This window comes from Nelumbo nucifera, chromosome 1 (genome assembly GCF_055504915.1).
Source record: "Nelumbo nucifera cultivar China Antique chromosome 1, China Antique-T2T, whole genome shotgun sequence".
NCBI classification, from domain to species: domain Eukaryota; kingdom Viridiplantae; phylum Streptophyta; class Magnoliopsida; order Proteales; family Nelumbonaceae; genus Nelumbo; species Nelumbo nucifera.
In genome coordinates this window covers 126,540,041-126,559,707 of record NC_142649.1, presented here as the reverse complement: position 1 = coordinate 126,559,707, position 19,667 = coordinate 126,540,041, and the positions used below count along the sequence as shown (strand labels likewise).

At 38.2% G+C, this 19,667-nt stretch overlaps 1 protein-coding gene across 1 annotated transcript; it reads right to left on the bottom strand.

The window, feature by feature from the left end:
• Positions 1–727: 727 nt before the first annotated feature.
• Positions 728–8,157, bottom strand: LOC148803799 (uncharacterized). The gene is made up of 3 exons (XM_088896247.1): positions 1,839–8,157; positions 1,529–1,653; positions 728–1,425 (listed from the first exon to the last, which is right to left on the bottom strand). Exons 1-3 carry the CDS (start codon positions 2,560–2,562, stop codon positions 967–969), a joined length of 1,308 nt encoding a protein of 435 aa, XP_088752373.1. The 5' UTR covers positions 2,563–8,157; the 3' UTR covers positions 728–966.
• Between the last annotated feature and the right edge of the window lie 11,510 nt (positions 8,158–19,667).

The window sequence follows — 19,667 nt, the reverse complement described above, 5'->3', positions numbered from 1 at the left end:
CGCACAAAAAGTGACAGGTTCCAAATGTGCCTGAGGCGCAAGGCGAGGCGCACGCCTTTTTAAAAAAGGTGCACAAAATAAAAAAAAAAACTAAAAAAATAGAAAAAAACATGTAAAAATTGTAAGAAATCAGGAAAATATCAAAAAACAAAGTTAATTGCTTAATTATTAGCTCAATTGGTTAGAATTAGATACTTAAATTATTAGATATTACTCATTAGAGGTAATGTAATCAGCTTATCAGAAATCTGAAGTTAAAGAATCAGGAAATGATCAATCTTGAATCTACAGAAATAAAAATTAGAGATAAACCCATAAACTGATAAAGTATGAAATCAGCAATGGTTCAATATAAAAATTATGAAATCAGCATGATTAAATATAAAAGAATTATAGAATATGCAAAATGCAATCAGCATTAAATATAAAAGAATTAAAGAATATGCAATCAGCAATGATTCAATTGGTTAATCAGGAAAATATGCAATAAGTAGTTAAGTACAGAATTAAGAAATCAGCATTAATGAAGTTAACACTGAATTAAAGAATATGAGTATATGACAATATGAGCACAACCTATGGTCCTATACAACATTAGATAATCAGCATTAATGAAGTTAACACTTAAAAGACACTTACCTCTTGGTATCATTATCCTCTCCATGGCTCACACCGTTACACTCACACGTAACAAAATCAATATAAAAATTAATCATTTATTGTAATAAGCAAGGAATCAGATTTGAAAAATATTTCAAAAAACAAGCTATATATTAAATATTTAAATATGCAATATCAATTTTCTAATATAAAAAAAGGTTCTTTCATCAATCATCATTCCAGCATTGCATAACCTATACAAAAAGCAAGTTTACTGCCTATACAAAATCTCAAAATCATATATTCTCATATGTCCATTGATCCATTGATCCATTCTTGATTCTTTTTTCCTCAAGATTCCAGCATTCATTCTTCCTCATCATTTGGAAATTCCATATCATCTTCATACTCATCAGATTTGTAATCATCGATATTCTCTTCTTCTGTTTCTTCTATGTCAAATTCATCTTCATCTTCCAAATGAAATTGGGAATTTGATGTGCTAGGTCTTCTGGAATTGGTTGCCTTGGGCCACTTGGCTCGTAACTGTGAAGTTGAGCTTAAGCCTCTAGATCTTGTATATCTTAGTTGCTCTTCATCAATATCTCCCCATGTCAATGAATCACCATCATCAAGTACCAAGTCATCTTCAGCCCCATCCATCTCTCCCAATAACCACTTATTACTTTCATCAATATCTTTTAGAGAGATGGGATTGGTGTAACTGCGGGAATCAAAATTCTCTTTCAGCATCTGGTTGAACTTAATAAACACCAAATCATTTAGTCGCTTTTGATCCAAGCGATTCCTCTTTTTGGTATGAATCTGTGAATTCATACAATAGCACTGAATTACTAAAAAATTTGAAGTTTAAATGTAAAATATAAATATAAGATAAATTACACAAGTAAATTTATTAAAGACATACATGCTCAAACACACTCCAGTTCCGCTCGCAACCAGATGCACTGCATGTTAAACTAAGAATTTTGATAGCAATTTTTTGTAGATTTGGAGCTGAAGCACCAAATGCTGTCCACCAATCAGATGAAAAATATAAAGATTAACTAAATGAGCAAATTTACTAAATAAAAATAGCAATTATTAAAATAACTAAAAACAAATATTAATTGACTATATATGAAATTATGAATATTTACCCGATGCTTTTATCTTTCTCTGCCAAATAGCCATGTTATTACCAAAAATCCCTTCTGCATTCTTATACCTTGATAATTAATCAATGATTGTATTCAACTTGTTCTTGTCACTTTCAAACTTCTGAATTACTTTATAATGGCCATTTATAATTTCTTCATCTGAATCAATTCTTTCCGCATCATCATAATAAAATTCAGGGTTTAAGTAGAAACCAACCACATGCAATGGTTGGTGGAGCTGACAATCCCATCTCCTATCAATAATCTCAAAAATCTCTGATATCTTTTCCCTTTTACCATCAAATGCCTTCAGAATTGCTTCCTTTGCTCTATCAACAGCCTCATAGATGTAACCCATAGCCGGCTTGTTTTCACGATCTACCAAGCGTAAGACATGAACAAGAGGGCTGCATACCTTAAGAATATATACAATGTTATTCCAAAATGAAGGCATCATTGCTGTCTCTGCAACCCTTCTACCCTTGGCTTCCTTTGCCCACTTGCTATCACTCCACTCAATAGAATTGAACATCGCCCTCAAGTTCCTCTTTTGCTTAAAAATGCTTTGTAATGTAAGATAGGAAGTAGCAAAGCGGGTTTTGGCCGGCCTAATCAATTCCCTTTGACTTGTAAACTTTCTCATCAAGTTTAATAGGCCTGGATGGTTGTATATGTATCCCGTTAGTGCTATAGCCCTCTCAATAGTCCTCTTGACAATAGTTAACTTGCCAATGTCTTCCAGAATGAGATCCATACAATGGGCAGCACATGGTGTCCAAGTCAAATGAGGATACTTAGCCATCAAATATTTTCGTAATAACACAAAAATAATAATTTTAGAAATAAGACAATAAAAACTAAGTAAAAGTTATAATTTGTAAAGAAAAAAAAAACAAGTTAGAAAATTTACCTGCCAAAACATAGTTTGAAGCATTATCGGTAATCACTTAAATGACATTCTTTTCACCAATCCTCTCAACCATCTTCTCAAGTAAATTAAACAATTTATCAACTGTTTTTATATCACCCGATGCATCGATGCTTTCTATGAACATCGTCCCAACACGACTATGGACCAAAAAATTGATTAGGGTTCTATCCTTTCTGTCAGTCCATCCATCGGACATTAGAGAACACCCCCACTTTTCTCATGCCTCTTTATGATGCTGTTATAATGTCTTCGTTTATTCAACCTCCTTTTTCAAGAAAGGAATCCTTGCTTCGTGTATTCAACCTCCTTATGATGCTATAATAATGTCTTTGTGTATTCAACCTCCTTTTTCAAGAAAGGAACCCTTGCTTCATAATAACTTGGGATCTTTAATCCAGGCCCAAATTGCCCAATTGTTTCCACCATAGCTTCAAAGCTTTTCAAGCGAATGGTATTTAAGGGAATACCCGCTTGATATAACCACCTAACAATATGTATGCAAACTTGTTCCCTCCCTTCTTTGTTTTATGTTTCAATGATGGTGGTTTGTTTCATTCTTTTTTGTTCCCTTCTCATCTCTACAACTTGCTCCGGACTAGGTGTTGTCAAAAACTTATCCATAGGCCCTTTTTGTCTTTTAATGGGTGGCTTGGAACTTGATCCAACAGATGTAAAAGGCCTAGGACATGAACTAGAACTACCACCAACACCACAAACCTGTACATCATCTGTTAGACAGTTTTGTATGCCCTTAGCTAAAATCAGTTTTGATGTACTTTTGATATTTAATGTAAATAAATAAAGTACATGTTTGGTTCATGTTGTGTGGTATGCTTCTGTGTAAGACCCTAAAACTGGACACTTAATGAGACTTGTGTTGGTTTTAAATGTTTACAGCCGTTGGATAAGTCTGGGGAGATTTATCCTGCCAAGGCTGGCACTGGTGTGCTGCCAACTGTTGGGGTGGTTTGTCTCAGCTGCCAGGGTGAGACCCAAGGCACATGCAGTGTAGGATTACTTGAACCCTTGAACCGGACCAGATTTCCAGTATTGCCCTGGACCTTGGAGATTGATGGGCAAAACTGGAATGTTACACCTGACCCCCTAGACCCGATTATGGTACTACACTAGGTGTCGGATTGGGCTGTCTTTGATATGCCAATCAGTTAGATCCTTAGCGGGGGTCAAAACCTGGGTATGTTGGGACAGTCTGAGAATTCATCTGAGTAGGTGATCATAGTGACGGGATCAGCCCCTTTGTCGGACAAAGGTAATGATCGGGGATGCACTCTCTCTGATGGAAACCAAACTGCCGACAGTTGATTTCAATCGTTGGAATTTTGTTTTGCAAAATTTATATATATGATATATACTTACATATGGTTTCAAAATGTTTGTAAATTGTTTTAATTCCTGGGATCCATGTGAGTAGAGAGTGCAGCACTGTTCCTTGCAGCCGAGGGAGAGGTCCTCTCTTGTCGGGCAGTGCTTGATCATTATGGGCTGAGAGGTTAAGTGTAAAGCCATTTAGGATAATACCTGATGGGCTAATCTTGCATCTGCCCACAGTCCCTGGGTTTTTATAAGATGGCTTGGCCCAGGGACCACTTAGTGTAAGTGTTGGGCCCATGGGGTCCTTGTGATGGGCTCAGGGGTTCACTGGGCTTTCCAGTGAATTCGGCTAGGCCTTGTAATAGAGGCTGGGCCGAACCCATGTGGCGGATGTGTAGATCAATGCTTGGGTCCCATGCCATACAAAGAAGCCCAACTGGGCAGCAGTTTGGAAGACTATTGAGCACTTGATACATATTGGGCCTAAAGCCCATTTCGATCTGGGCTGATTTGATCAGTCACTTAAAGGGGTGGATCTGAGATTAGGTTAAGCCCAAAAGCTGATCTAATCTACAGATAAGATTAAGAAGAGTCCTAATCCAAATACTGATTTGGATAAGGGCAACTCCTAATATGATTAGGAGGTTTTCTTATTCACTAAGAAAGAGGGGGAAAACCCTAATTTCGAATTACTTGAATTCGAACCCTTGGTGTTTTCAGTAGACCACACTGCATTCTTGAGATAGGATCTCAAGTAACCCTAGAGGAAAAAATAGCAGTTCGCCACTTTCTTCTCTAGCATTCTCCTCCAGCAGCCGCCGCCACCTTTTCTGCCAGTTCGAGTTCTCAGTTAGAGAAAATCAAGAAAGGTTCTTGATTGTCCGTGTGGTGCTCACAGTCTTCCATCGAGTTCTTTAGAAGAACCTGGTTCGTGGGACGAACACTACTAGTTCGGCTCCATCATCACTGTGTCATCTTCAGTGGGAGCTGATCTTGGGATCTTCTTTGGGCGTGAACACCAACGTTGGGAGACACTACTTCTCTGGATCAGGTATAATCACTCCCTTCTCTTCTGGTTCAAATTTGGTCTGGTTTGGTTCAAGTAGCATCCTTGAATTTTGATTCTAAAATCAGGGAATGCGATTCCTAGTTGGAAGGAAGGTAGGAAGTTTTTGAAATTCGCCCACCCATTCCGCAACAGTTTTGGCGTCCATACGATGGATCCTACCATTCCTTTCGTCATCATCATCTTCACTTTCAATCATATTATCATGATCATCAAAATCAGGGATTCTATCCCTTTCTTCCATCATCATGTTCTCTTTTATCGTTCTTTTCTTTTGCATATATCCCAAAATTTCTTCCCTAACTTCTTTAGGGCACTTGATACATCCTTTAACATTTCTCCTATCACCAACAATGTGCTCTTTTGCCCTATAAATTCCTCCATTAGTCACTTTTCCACAGAATTTGCAAGTGACTGAATTTGTATTTTTTGGGTCTTGTAAAGAGCAATACTTTCATGCTGGATCTCCTACCACTACTAGTTTCATGAGAAGTATTGCCTTCATCCGTATCTAGTTGTACAAAAAAAAAGAGGAAACTAAATTAATATTTTATAATCAATCAAAATAAAAATATATAATAAAAAAAACAAATCAACTAAAATAGCTAACCAAGGAAATACCGAAATAGAAATCAGTAATGCTAAATTTCTTTCTTTTATTTTTATTGAAAGTTCATTCAATACTTCAATCTGTATTCTGTATTTCTGTAACCAGAAGTTCAGAAAATAATGCAACAAAAATAGAAAACTGAAGTACTGAACTGAACTGAACTGAAAGTCTGAAACAGAAGTTCAGACAGAGCCGGGGCTGGGAGCCCTGTTTTCGTGTAAAAAAAAGAATGGAAAAGAAGAAGAAGAAGAAAGTTGGGGAAGAAAGAAGCAAAGAAAAAACTAAAAATAAAAAAAGAAAGGGGTCGAGCCCTGTTTTACTGTTTTCAAATTCAAACTAATATTTGCTGCTGATAAAAAAATATTGTTTTCAAATTCAATGAAAAAAACAATGAAGAAGAAGAAGACAATGAAAAAAAAAACAAGAGTGGGCGGAGCCCCTGTTTTTTTGTGAACAAGAAGAAGAACAGAAGAAGGAGAAGAAAAAGAAGAAGGAGAAGAAGAAAAGAAGAAGAAGAAGGGGGCGGAACCCCTGTTTCACTGTAAAAATATTTCAGAAGAAAGACAATGAGAAAAAACAAGAGTGGGCGGAGTCCCTGTTTTTCTGTGAACAAGAAGAAGAACTGAAGAAGAAGGAGGAGAAGAAGAAGAAGGAGAAGGAGAAGAAGAAGAAAAGAAGAAGAAGAAGAAAAGAAGAAGAACAAGGGGGCGGGCGGAACCCCTGTTTTCAGTGTAAAAAAAGAAGAAACAAATACCTGATGCTGATTGCTGAAAGCCTGAACGTTGCAGTTGGTCATCTGACTGAGAGGTGGCCTCTGATAGAACTTCGAAGGTGGTTGTTCGATTGAGAGATGGCCTGAACTTGTTGATCTAAGAAGAACGTGGGGGCTGAGGGCTCGAGACTTCGATTGATACTGGGAGTCTGATAAGCCTTGCATGGCAAGTTTTTTTCTCTTGAGAGGGTCGTGATTTTCTTTCATATTTGCTATACCATATCCCAACCATTTTGGCACATAAAAGGAAATAATCTATACATATATGATTATAATCTATCTATCTATAAAACTCAATTTAAAAACAAATAAAAAAACAAAGGGCAACCAAACATAGGCGCGCGCCTAGACCGCCTGGCGCCTGGTCTGAGGCACACGCCTTAGGCGCAGAGGCGAGCGCCTTACTAAAGTGTAGCTGCCTTGACCCATGCGAGGCGCCAACTCTCGAAAACGCCTCGCCTTGTGCCTCAGGCGTGCCTTTTGAAACACTGACTGGATACACAGTCTAGAAAAGGAAAGTCTGGACATAGCTGCCCAGAAGAGATGTATAGATCTCTCTCAAAACTTAACAGATCTCAATGAAAAATTCAGAATATGTTGAGGAGGGCTAGGCGACACTTCCTTTCAAATCTTACGGAAAACTGATGTCAAACGAGAGAGATCTAACGAAATCTCTCTTACTAGATGCGCAGAATACTGAGAAATGGTTCCTAGAAAGATCAAAACAGTCCAGAACCAATCGACACTGATAATAGTTCTCAAGTGATCAAGAAAAAGAGGAGAAATGGATCAGAGAGCAACCTGCTCTGATACCATGTGAACCGAATTGAGAACAAGAGAGAGAGAGCAGATTAGGGGTGTCAAGAATAATCGACCCCCACCCCAAAGAGCCTCTTTATATTAAAGGATATGAAAGATTGTCCAGTTACAAGAATGCCCTTATAGGGATGAAAGATAGAAAGAACAAATAAAATAATAAGAATACTATACTGTACAACAAGGGCTATACTAATAATGTACATCAAGATATATCTTCACAAGAGAGAAGAAAGCCAATGGAGAGATATGCCTACATGTTCACTGCATATATATCTATGCTCAGCTTGAGGGTTAGTGTTGAGAATATGTAATGCAGGGGCCTTTTGGTCGTTTTCATCTATTTGTATTTGGGTGCCCAAAGTAGGGGCTCTCTCTTCTCTTCTTCTTATTCTACCCAACTCAACCTTGAATCTTACAACTGAACAGATTGTCATGAGTATTCTTTGGTTGTTTTCTCTCAAGGGATGGAGGTGGTTCCTAAGAAGCTATGAGAATTCTATTAGTAATATATAGAATGTGCGCATTGTCTTACTTCATGGATGTATCAACTATCAACTGGAGATAGTTTGGAATAGGGGGTTAATTTGGGGAGGGAGTTTGGAGAAAAGGCAACACATGATGCTGTTCTAATGGATCAAACACGAGATAAATAAGAAATTGGTGGACAGATAAAAAACTCTCTCCCCTGAATCAATTAGCTTGTAATGAAAATAATGGGGGTAGAATGAAAGAACTACCCTTACATAAAACTGACTCATAACTGAACTGAAAAGACATACATACACCTGCTTGCAGTACAACTTCTAACAAATATAGACATTAATATAGGTTAATAATTACATCTTTGTCATTACAGGGAATTTGTACATATAACTAGTGTTTACTTGCATGCTTCAATGTTCTCTTGTGCAGGTTTCTGATATTTATAAACGACCAAATTCAGAACTAAGTCCAGCAAAAACTTCTGTTGAGGACATCTCTCATGCTTCAGAGAATCGAGGTGTCCAGCTCTTGGGACAAATAAAGCACGGTTCTTGTCATCCTCGAGCGATCCTATTCAAAGTTCTTGCAGATACTGTAGGTCTTGAGAGTAAGCTTATTGTGGTAAGGTTTTTCTTTATTTTTAGTTTGAATTACTCATATTATTTCATCTACTTTCTTGTAAATATCTCGAATATTTTTCTAGTCTTGGTGTCTATTATTTCATGGTGGAGGGTCTTTTTCCAGTATTTTTCATTGCCAACCATTATTTCTCAAGAATCATCAATTGTCTGTTCACTTTGTCAGGGTCTGCCTAGTGATGGAGCTATTGAGCGTGCAGACTCATATAAGCATATGTCTGTGATAGTTGTGTTGAATTCGGTGGAATTACTCGTTGATCTTATGAGGTTTCCTGGGCAACTAATACCATGTTCAACCAAGGCAATTGTCATGTCCCATATTGCTTCTGCAGGAGAGAGTGACTCTGCAGAGAATGACTCCTGTGATTCACCCCTTGAACCAAACAGTCCTCTATATGGATTTTCAGAGAGAGTGGATGCTGATGGGTAATCATATAATGTTAGATTTCTCATTGATTTCTTGGAGAGCATCTTGAAAATTATCTAACATCTAAGTGGAAGATTGTTGTAAAATAGTTGATTTGGTAGTTTTCTTCTTTCAATTTGGTTATAGTTAAAAATTTGTGTTTCAGTTCTTTATTACTTTATGATGTGCTATATTCTATGGTGGCTCTTTTACTATGTGAGACTTTGTAGTTTGTATTTGGGTGTAGAGAGCTGCATACTGTATGTGGTCTTTTTGGCTTCCCCCCTCTTTGTATATCTTTATACTTACAAAAGGTAAACAAAAGATTAAGGTCACTCATAAAAAAAGTTGTGCGAGCAGGGCCTGCAGGCCTTCTTTCAGTCACTGATGATTTTGTTTTATTCTTTATTGAAATGCTTATGTAAAGCTTTTTATAGTAGGTAGTGTTACTACATTTATTACAGTAAATATCATAAATGTAGGTCATGTGCATAGAGCGCCATCCAGAGCACCTGTTAGAAAAAGCAATCTGTTGCAAGTTGAAGGTGCTAGAAGAGTTGGGGACAGACCGAAAAGGACTTGGGTGGAAGTAATAAGAAATGACTTAAGCACCCATAATTTAATGATGTTTATGGAACTGAACAGAATGAAATGGTGAAACTGGATTCATGTAGATGACTCCATATAGTGGGGACAGGATTTAGATGATTATGATGTTGAATCTTACTATATTAATTTTATTAGAACAATCTTTTGACTTGTTTAAGTTTTATTTGTAGTATTCAATCTACACTCTTCAACAGGTTATATTTCAGTTTTCTGTATCAATCTCGTTGTTTTACACTTCAGTGGTTGAAGATACACGGGGCTTGCCAGGGATATGTTAAATAGAGTGTTAAAACAATAGAGTTTGCCACCAATTGGAATTTTGGTTTCTATAAAGGACTTGGGGATTCTTAGGTGCCCATAGTCCTAAATTTGTTGCGCTCCTTTGCTGGGGTTTTACTTAAATGAGTCTTCGTAAGATAGTTGCGTCTGGGTAGCCAACCCATCTGGCCTATTCTCCTGTGCATCTTTCTTCTGTGTAATTTCCTTGGCTTCCCCTTGGCTCAACCTTTTCCTTTTTCTGGTAACAGAGATTTAGAATGGATCAGTGCAACCGAACTGATGTCTCTCACATTCTAAATGTTTTCTGAGTAATGCATGTGGGGAAATTCACCATTTAGTAGTCTCCTATCCTTTAGTTTGTAGCATTTGGAATTGGTTTCTCTCCTCTTTGGCTGCAGGCAGGTGGAACCCCACCCCCCCCCCCCCCCCCCCTGCCAAACGAGATCTGTGTTGATATGGACTATCTAGGAGGAAGGGAGTTCGACAATATTTCGAGATAAGGTGCACAGAAAGGGAGGTTTAATTGAATATATCACGGTTAAAGCGTCTTATTGGGTGAAGAAATTGATGACTTTTGAACCATATTCTGTTAATAATATTTTTAGAGGATGGTCTTTGGTGGCTGCATCTTCAACAGCTTGGCCAAACATGCAACCAGCTTGGAATTCACCGAGTCATAATTTTCTGAAGTCATTTATCAAAAAAAATTAATATAAAGTTGAACTTTGACAAATGTTCTCTAGGAATCCTGGGGCCTTCAGGTGGTGGAAGGGTCTTTTATAATGAGCAAGGCAACGGAATTGCATTATTCTCAGGACCTTTAAACCATGATGACTTGGTGAGAGCTGAAGTATTGGCCCTACTCCAAGGGTTGAGATTAATTAAGGTACTCCCCTTGGAGATTATATTGGTTGAAGGTGACTTAAAGATAGTAGTAGGTTAGATGAAGACTAATAAGAAAGGTATATGGAGATTCAGATATGCTATGACGGAAGTAAGTCAGCTGGCAAGTAAGCTGGTGTATAATTTCCAACTGGTTAAGACTTAAGAGATCGACAAATGGTTTGGTTATGTATTACCGAGACAAGGGATCAATTGGGCAGAATTGTATTAGGCTAAGTTGTAATCATGGTTCACAACGATATTTGGCAATATATTCCCAAAATATCCCCATTTGCTAGGTAGTGATACAAAATCTTCTGGGAATCTTTTTTTCCAGATATCCCTGATATTTTGCTGATATGTCAGCTGTATTTTAGATTTCAATGATTAACTATATATTTAAAATTTAAAATTTAAAATTTTAGAATATTATTAAAAAAATTCAATATTTCATTAAAATCATCATATTTTTGAAAAATATTTTCCCAAAAGAACTAGCAGGGAATTGGTGATTTGGTATTGGCTTGCTACTTTGATATGATTCACCAAGTCACTATGATTCAAAAGAAAAAGAAATTGCATATTATTACAAAAGAGTATTCTCAATCTAATCAAAACATATAGTAACAATAAAGACAAAAGTTAAAATGGCAAATAATTGACATATATAAAGAAGCATAGTTTTCAAGGCGCCAAGGCGAGGCTAGGCGACAGGGGGGGGCACCTTGTCGCCTAGTCGCCTTGGTGGGTGCCTAGGCATCGCCTAGGCGATGGAATTTTTTAAGTGAAAAATACATATCCTAGGTAGTTCCCTAGGTTCCATAACCACCTTTCCCTAATAACTATCCATAATTTTCAATTATAAACTTCATTTTTTTGTCTAGAGAATCAACATATTTATGAGAAGAAAAGAAGAAAGAAAAGAAAATTCAAAAAATATGGGGACTGAACCCCTACTTTTGTTATAGGAAAAGAAGAAAAGAAAAGGTGGAAGAAGACGAAGAAGAAATGTGTTGATTAGACAAAACTTTAAGTTTTTCCCTTACTTATTGGTTCAAATTCTGAAGTTTTTGAGGGTTCAATACAGCAGTTAGCATTGTTTTTGTTGATTAAACCCTAACAAATAAGAAAATAATAAAAAGAAATTAGTTTATAAACACAAAAAATGAATATTTTTGTTTAATAATGTCTATTTTATAATTATAATCTTAAAAAAGAAACAATATAAAAGTATTTTATAAGACAGTACACAAAACTGCTAGGCGACTGGGCAAGGCGAGCCTCCAAGGGCGCCTTGTTGCCTAGGCGCCCGCCTAGGCGTCGCCTTGACAACTATGTAAAGAAGAGAAGATGGCTAAAGACCAAAAGGGAGATAGGAGAAACATATCTACTACAATCTCTTAATTTTTTCTCTTTGATTTATATAGTTCTTTGTTATGGTTTTGAGCCTTAAATGTGCAATTATATTTCTTCTAATAATCTCTTGATGATTTATTAACTAATTCCATGCTTCTAGAAAATTTTCTAATTTTATAGATTTTCCAATTATTTGCAAAATTTGAGAAATATCTCTGGGATTTCTCCAACTCTATATGGAACAATGTTCATCGATATCGAAATAATGAATCATGGTTGTAATATGCATAAAGCTAACTAAGAAGTTGTGGGATAGGAGTGCCAACTCAGTTCGGACAACAAAGAACCAGAAATGAAAGGGTGTGTTGTTATGATTCACGTGTGAGGAAGAGCAAGAGAGGCTAAGAGGAGAGATAATCTTGGAGCAAATAAGTGCTAGTTTTGAGCAGCTAAAGAGGAAGGCGGAACAACTGCCACTAGGTATATGGGAGGACAAAGGAAATGGAGAGGAAGGAAAGGGTAAGGAGTTACCAGACTCGGAACAAGAATATAGGAAGGAGACCTAAGATATAACACGAGAAGAGATAGAAACCGTAACAGGATTTGTGGAGAAATTAGGCTGCAAACTGAAAAACCCGAATGCTCTAAAGGCCCTCATTAGAAATTCAGATGGTCCTAAAAAAACTAGAAAGAAAAAATTAAATGAAGTTGAGAGACTGAAACTAGATGTGAAGGGGGATAAGGAATTTAGTGAGAGGGGGGAGAGAAGAAAAGGTAATAAGGTCTTCCAGCTTGGGCTTAATTCGAGGTGATTTCAAATGAAAATTCTGAGTTGGAATGTTAGAGGCTTGGGGAGTGCGAGGAAAAGAGTAGTAATAAAGGGGGTCATTAGGAAAGAAAACCCTGACATAGTATTAATACAGGAATCTAAGTTGGCAAAATTTGACAATAAATGGGCTAGAAATCTTTGGAGATCTAGAGGGCTGAGTTGGGCCTAGTCACCCTCATGGGGAGCTTCAGGAGGAATTATAATTTTGTGGAGAAATGAGGTAGTACAAGGCAAGGAGGAACTGATAGGCAGATTCACAATTTCAATTGAATTCCTACAAGTGGAGGATGACTTTGAATGGGTCTTGACAAATGTTTATGGACCAAGTAGCTATAGGGAAAGAAATGAGATGTGGGAAGAATTAGGTGACATAAGAGGGTTATGGGAAGGGCCTTGGTGTATTGGAGGAGATTTTAATGTAATAAGATTCACAGAAGAGACAAATAACTTGTGGCGAAATATAGAGGGAGAGAGAAAAGAGAATTTTCTTTATTGATGATAAAAACATGTTGAGCATACAACTTAAATAGGAAAGGCAGACCCCTAGAATATCTTGCAATCAGGGATTGACTAAATCGTTCCCTTAATCCTAGGATATGACTTTCCTAAAATTATTCAAATCTAATCCTTCCTAAATTTATTCAAATCTCTTAATCAATCAAATCCTTTCTTACTTTACCGACACTCCCCCTCAAGTTGGTGCAAAGATATCTATCATGCCCAACTTGCTAACTTGAAGCTCAAATGGCTGTCTCAACAAGCCCTTAGTCAAGACATCTGCAACTTGCTGCGTTGTTGGCACAAACGGAGTGCAAATTATTCCTTCTTCAAGCTTCTCCTTTATAAAGTGTCTATCAATCTCCACATGTTTAGTCCTGTCATGTAGAACCGGATTATGAGCAATGCTGATAGCTGCCTTGTTATCACAATACAATTTCATAGGAAAACTCACTAGTCTCTTAAGATCCGCTAGAACCCTCTTTAGCCAAAGAACCTCACACACTCCTTGAGCCATTGATCTGAATTCAGCCTCAGCACTACTTCTAGCAACTACACTTTGCTTCTTTCTTCTCCAAGTAACTAAATTGCCCCCAAGAAATGTGCAGTACCCCGAAGTTGACCTTCTATCAGTAATCGAACCTGCCCAATCCGCATCTGTATACACCTCAATTCCTCTCTTCTCATTTTTCTTGAAGAAGAGTCCTTTTCTTGGTGTGCCTTTTAGATACTTAAGTATTCGATACACCACTTCAAGATGTTCTTCATACGAGGAGTGCATAAATTGATCACCATGCTCACAGCGAAGGCAATATCTGGACGTGTATGTGACAAGTAAATCAATCTTCCAACCAGCCTTTGGTATCTACCCGTATCTACTGGAACCCATCTTTAACTTCTCCAAGCTTAGCATTAACTTCTATCGGAGTGTCTGAAGGTTTGCAACCACTCATTCCAGTTTCTTTCAAGAGATCTAGAATATACTTTCGTTGCGAAACCACAATGCCCTTCTTTGATCTTGCCACTTCCATTCAAGAAAGTACCTTAGCTGGCCTAAGTCTTTAATCTCGAATTCCTTGGCTAAGCTCTGCTTCAGTCTGCTCATCTCTTCAATATCATCTCCAGTCAAGATTATGTCATCAACGTAGACAATCAGAATCGAAAGCTTGTCTTTGGTGGATCTCTTTGTGAAAAGAGTATGATCAGATTGTCCTTGACTATATCCTTGACTTTTAACGAACCTTGTGAATCTTTCAAACCAAGCTCTGGGAGACTGTTTATGTCCATATAGAGACTTTTTTAGCTTGCATACCTTAGTTCCAAACTTCTCAGTGAAACCAGGTGGAGGCTCCATGTATACTTCTTCCTCCAAGTCTCCATTCAAAAAGGCATTCTTCACATCCAGTTGATTCAGTGGCCAGTCAAGATTAGCTGCAACAGATAAGAGTACTCGAACTGTATTTAGCTTCGCCACTGGAGAAAAGGTCTCAGAGTAGTCCACTCCATATGTCTGAGTAAAGCCTTTAGCTACTAGGCGAGCCTTGTATCTCTCCAAGGATCCATTTGAGTTGTACTTTAGAGTAAACACCCATTTACAACCAACAACTGTCTTTCCATCCGGTAGATCCACTTTCTCCCAAGTAGCATTCTTTTCCAAAGCTCTCATCTCCTCAAAAATAGCTTCTTTCTACTCAGGAACATTTAGAGCCTCCTGGATACTGTTAGGAATGGATACACTTGAAGGGATGAGATATCCATCGTATGGATGCCTGAATCTTGCGGAATAGAATGGGCGAATTTCAAAAATTTCTCTCCATCCTACTGGGAATCGTATTCCCTATTTTAGAAAAATCATATTTTTCAAGGATCAATCTTGAACCAAGAACCAAATCAGATTTGAACAAAAGCAGTAGGAGAGGGATATACCTGATACGGAGAAATAGTATCTCCTAATGGAGGTGTTCACGCCCAAGGAAGGAACCAAAAACTGCTCCCATTGAATATGACGCAGTGCAGGATGGAGCAGAATCAACAGCGTTCTTCAAACGAACCAGATCCTTCACAAGAATCAGCTGGATGGCACGTGAGCACTTCTTCCAATCAGCCCTTTCACAAAGAACTGATATCAAGATCTGATCTTGATCACTCCCACTGAGAACAGGAGATCGAACTGGCAGATATGGCGGCGGCAGGAAGGAGGCGACAAGAGAGATTTAGCGCAGTAAAGCTGAATTCTCTCTTCTATGATTTCAGCACTGAAGACAGGATGTGAAGTGTGTCAAAAGGCTGCCGCCCCCTCCTCCTTTTATAACCTTAAAGGGATCAGCTCCTAATCCTATTAGGAGTTGCTGATCCAAATCATATTTGGATCAGAATTCCCTTAAGTGATAAGGGTGAACCCTTATTTTATCTGCAGATTAGATCAGCCTTCTCCTAATCTCATTAGGAGGTTTTCAGATCTGAATCACATCTAGATCTGGACTCTCTGAGTGGATAGGGTTAAGACCCAATCCTATCTGCTAATCTAATCTCAGAACTCGCCCCTTATTTAACTGATCAAATCAGCCCAGTTCGAAATGAGCTTTAGGCTCAATAGGGTTATGTGCTCACTTAGCCTTCCAAACTGCTGCCCAGTTGGGCTTCCTTGTATGGCGTGGGACCCAAACATTGATCTACACATCAACCACATTGGTTCAGCCCAACCTTTGTTACAAGGCCTAGCCGAATACACTATTATGGACAGTGCACCCCCTGATACCCATCGCATGGGCTCTATGGGCCCAACACTTACCCTAAGTGGTCCCTGGGCCAAGCCACCTTGTAACACCCAGGGACTGTGGGCAGATGCAAGATTAGCCCATCAGGTATTACCCTCAATGGCCTTATACTTAACCTCTCATCCCATAATGATCAAACATTGCTCGACAAGAGAGGACCTCTCTCTCGGTTGCAAGGAACAGTGTTGCACTCTCTACTCACATGGATCCCGGGAATTAAAACCTTTTGCAAACATTTGGAAACCATAATATATATACTTTTATATCTCATATAAAATATATTTTGCAAAACAAATCTCAACGATTGAAATCGGCTGCCAGCAGTCTTGGTTTCCATCAGAGAGAGTGCATCCCCGATCATTACCTTTGTCCGACAAAGGGGCTGATTCTATCACTATGATCACCCACTCAGATGAATTCTCAGACTGTCCCAACATACCCAGGTTTTGACCCCCGCTAAGGATCTCACTGATTGGCATATCAAAGACAGCCCAATCCAACACCTAGTGTAGTATCATAATCGAGTCTAGGGGTCAGGTGTAACTTTCCAGTTTTGCCCATCAATCTCCAAGGTCCAGGGCAATACTGGAAATCTGGTCCGGTTCAAAGATTCAATTAATCCTACACTGCATGTGCCTTGGGTCTCACCCTGGCGGCTGAGACAGGCCACCTCAACACTTGGCAGCACACCAGTGCCAGCCTTTGCAGGATAAATCTCCCCAGACTTATCCAACGGCTGTGAACATTCTAAACTAACACGAGTTTCATAAGTGTCCAGTTAAAGGGTATTACACAAAAATACACCACAGGAACATGAATCAAATATGTACTTTATTCATTTACAATAAATTCATAATGTACATCATTCTGATTGGAGCTAAGGGCATACAACTGTCTAACAACACTAGACACTTGTGAAATAAAGGCACAATATGAAGGTGAAATTTTTGTAAGATACAAAATTTGACAGAGGATGTTTTATACAAGACCTAACACCTTTCTTAAGAGCAATGGGAAGATCAAGCTGACTAGAAGAATCAGAATTTCCTGGAGGAATATTTTCAGGAATCTTTGAAGAATTATCATGAATTTCATGATCCAACCTCTGATAAGATTTTTGTTGATGCTGCGGAATAGTGCCTCTCCTTTTCTGTGCTAGATATTCCCTTGAATATACTAGGCCTTTATACTATTTTGCACGCATCTCTATTGTTTCAGCTTTTTCATTTTTAGATGGCATTACCAAAGGTTGTTCATTGGTAGACTCAACATTTTCAATATTTAATTCATTTGTTTCCACTAATTTTGTATTTTCTGTTTCACTTTCTTTCGGTGACCGGTTGTGAGGAACATCATTATGGACAAATTCAAACATTAAATCAGAACTATCTAAAAAACCATCTTTACTAGTGTGGCTCTCCCCCTGAAGATGGGTGTTGCTGTAGTACGAGGTTCCTTCAAAGAAGGTGACATCCATAGACACAAACATCTTTTTTCAAAACTGGATCAAAGCATTTGTAACCTCTCTGATTAGTGGGATAGCCTACAAAAATACATTTATGTGCTTTTGGATCAAGTTTTGAACGTTTGGGATCATGGTTATGAACAAAGGCCACACTTCCAAAAATTTTTAAGGGAATGTTTGTCACTAGCCAAGAGTTTGGAAAACAATCAGTGAAAACCTGTATGGGTGTTTTAAAATCCAAAATTCGTGTAGGAAGTCTGTTAATCAAATAAGTGGCTGTTAAAACGGCTTCTCCCCAAAGATACTTAGGAACTTTAGTTTTATAACTTAGAGCTCTAACAAATTCAAGGAGATGTTTGTTTTTCCTTTCAGCCACTCCATTTTGTTGAGGTGTATTATTACACGAACTTTGGTGTATAATTCCTTTCTCAACAAAAAAATTCCCTAACACATTGTTAAACAATTCCTTTCCATTATCACTCCGAAAAATTTTAATCTGAGTCTGAAATTGTGTTTGAACCATGTTGTAGAAATTTTTCAACACAGTTTCAACATCAAATTTCTCTTTTAAAAGGAAAACCCAAGTGACCCTAGTATGATCATCAATAAAAGTAATGAACCAACGTTTTCCAGAAAGAGTTGTCACTCTAGAAGGACCCCAAACATCACTGTGAATCATGGTAAATGGTTTTGATTTTTATATGGTTGAGACTGAAAAACAGCACAATGATGTTTTGCTATTTCACAAGATTCACACTGAAAAACTGAATGATTTTTATTCATGAATAACTTGGGAAATAGATGCTTTAAATATTGAAAGCTAGGATGTCCTAATCGATAATGCCATAACAAAATTTCACTGTCACTAGAAACAGAGATAGAACTAAAACAAGTCTGTCGGTCTTGCCTTCCAAAGGTTGATCCTTTATTAAAGAGGTAGAGGCCACCATCCTGTTTAGCACCCCCAATCATCTCCCCCGAGGTTAAATCCTGAAATTCACAACGAGAAGACAAAACATTAACTCGACAATTATGATCAAGGGTTAGTTTACTGATAGACAAGAGATTGTATGATAGGTTAGGAACATGCAGAACATCTTTAAGGTTTAGAGAAGGAGAAATAGACACTGTTCCTTTCCCAGCAACAGTAGCAAAGGAACCATCTGCAATTTTAACCTTTTGATTCCCTGCACAGGGTGTATATGAAGAAAAGAACTGCGAAGTGTCGGTCATATGATCAGTGGCACCTGAATCTAATATCCAGGAGCCATTAGATTTGGTACAAGCAATGGTTGTAGTGAAAAAATTACCTGACTGGGCTAGAGAACAGGATGGGTTAGAATTTCCTAACGATTAAGATTGAAACATTTTATATAAATGCTCTATTTGTTCCTTTGTGAAAGGAAGAGACTCTGAGGATGATTGCTTCCCTGGATCCGAATTGCTTACTTGAAACGCACGGACATCTCCCCTTGACTTGTTGTCACTGCCTGATTTTTTCTTCCAACCCGCCGGTTTCCCGTGCAGCTTCCAGCAGGTTTCCCGAGTATGCCATGGCTTTCTACAATGATCACACCAAGGCCTCTGCTTTCCTCCTCGTCTGTCTCCTTCTAAGTTTGCACCTCGGGCCACAAGAGCGGACCCTTCATTCTCTGTTTTTGTTTCACTAACATTCTTCAACATCACTTGCCGTCGTGCTTCTTCTCTACGCACTTCTGAAAAAACTCTTATAGTCGGCAAGGGCTTTCGCCCTAAGATACGTCCCCGGACCTCATCAAGTTCTTTATCCAAGCCAGCCAAGAAAACAAATACCCGCCTCTTTCTATCTTCTTTTTGTATCGAGCACCGTCACTCGCACTTTCCCATTCTTCTTCTTCAAATAAATCCAACTCCTGCCAAACAACCATCATCTCATTATAATAAGCTGTTACTTCACGTTCACCTTGTTGCATCTTCCACATTCGGGTATTCAGTTCGAACAATTGTGAATGATTGTCCAAATCCGAATAGGTTTCCCTAACAGCTTCCCACACATCGCTAGCCGTCGGCAGGAACATGAATGGTTTTCCAACCACCTGATCCATGGAGTTGATCAACCAGGCGGTAACCATCGAATTTTCAGAACGCCACTGCCTGTACTTTGGATCATCAGTGG

Bases quoted from the DNA above. Each gene is read 5' to 3' on its own strand.
- LOC148803799 (XM_088896247.1), bottom strand. From the start codon at position 2,562: ATGGCTAAGTATCCTCATTTGACTTGGACACCATGTGCTGCCCATTGT. The intron at 1,654-1,838 runs AATTATCAAGGT...AATCTTTATATT, and splicing joins GTTGAATACAATCATTGATT to TTTCATCTGATTGGTGGACA. The intron at 1,426-1,528 runs GTATGTCTTTAA...ATGAATTCACAG, and splicing joins ACTGGAGTGTGTTTGAGCAT to ATTCATACCAAAAAGAGGAA.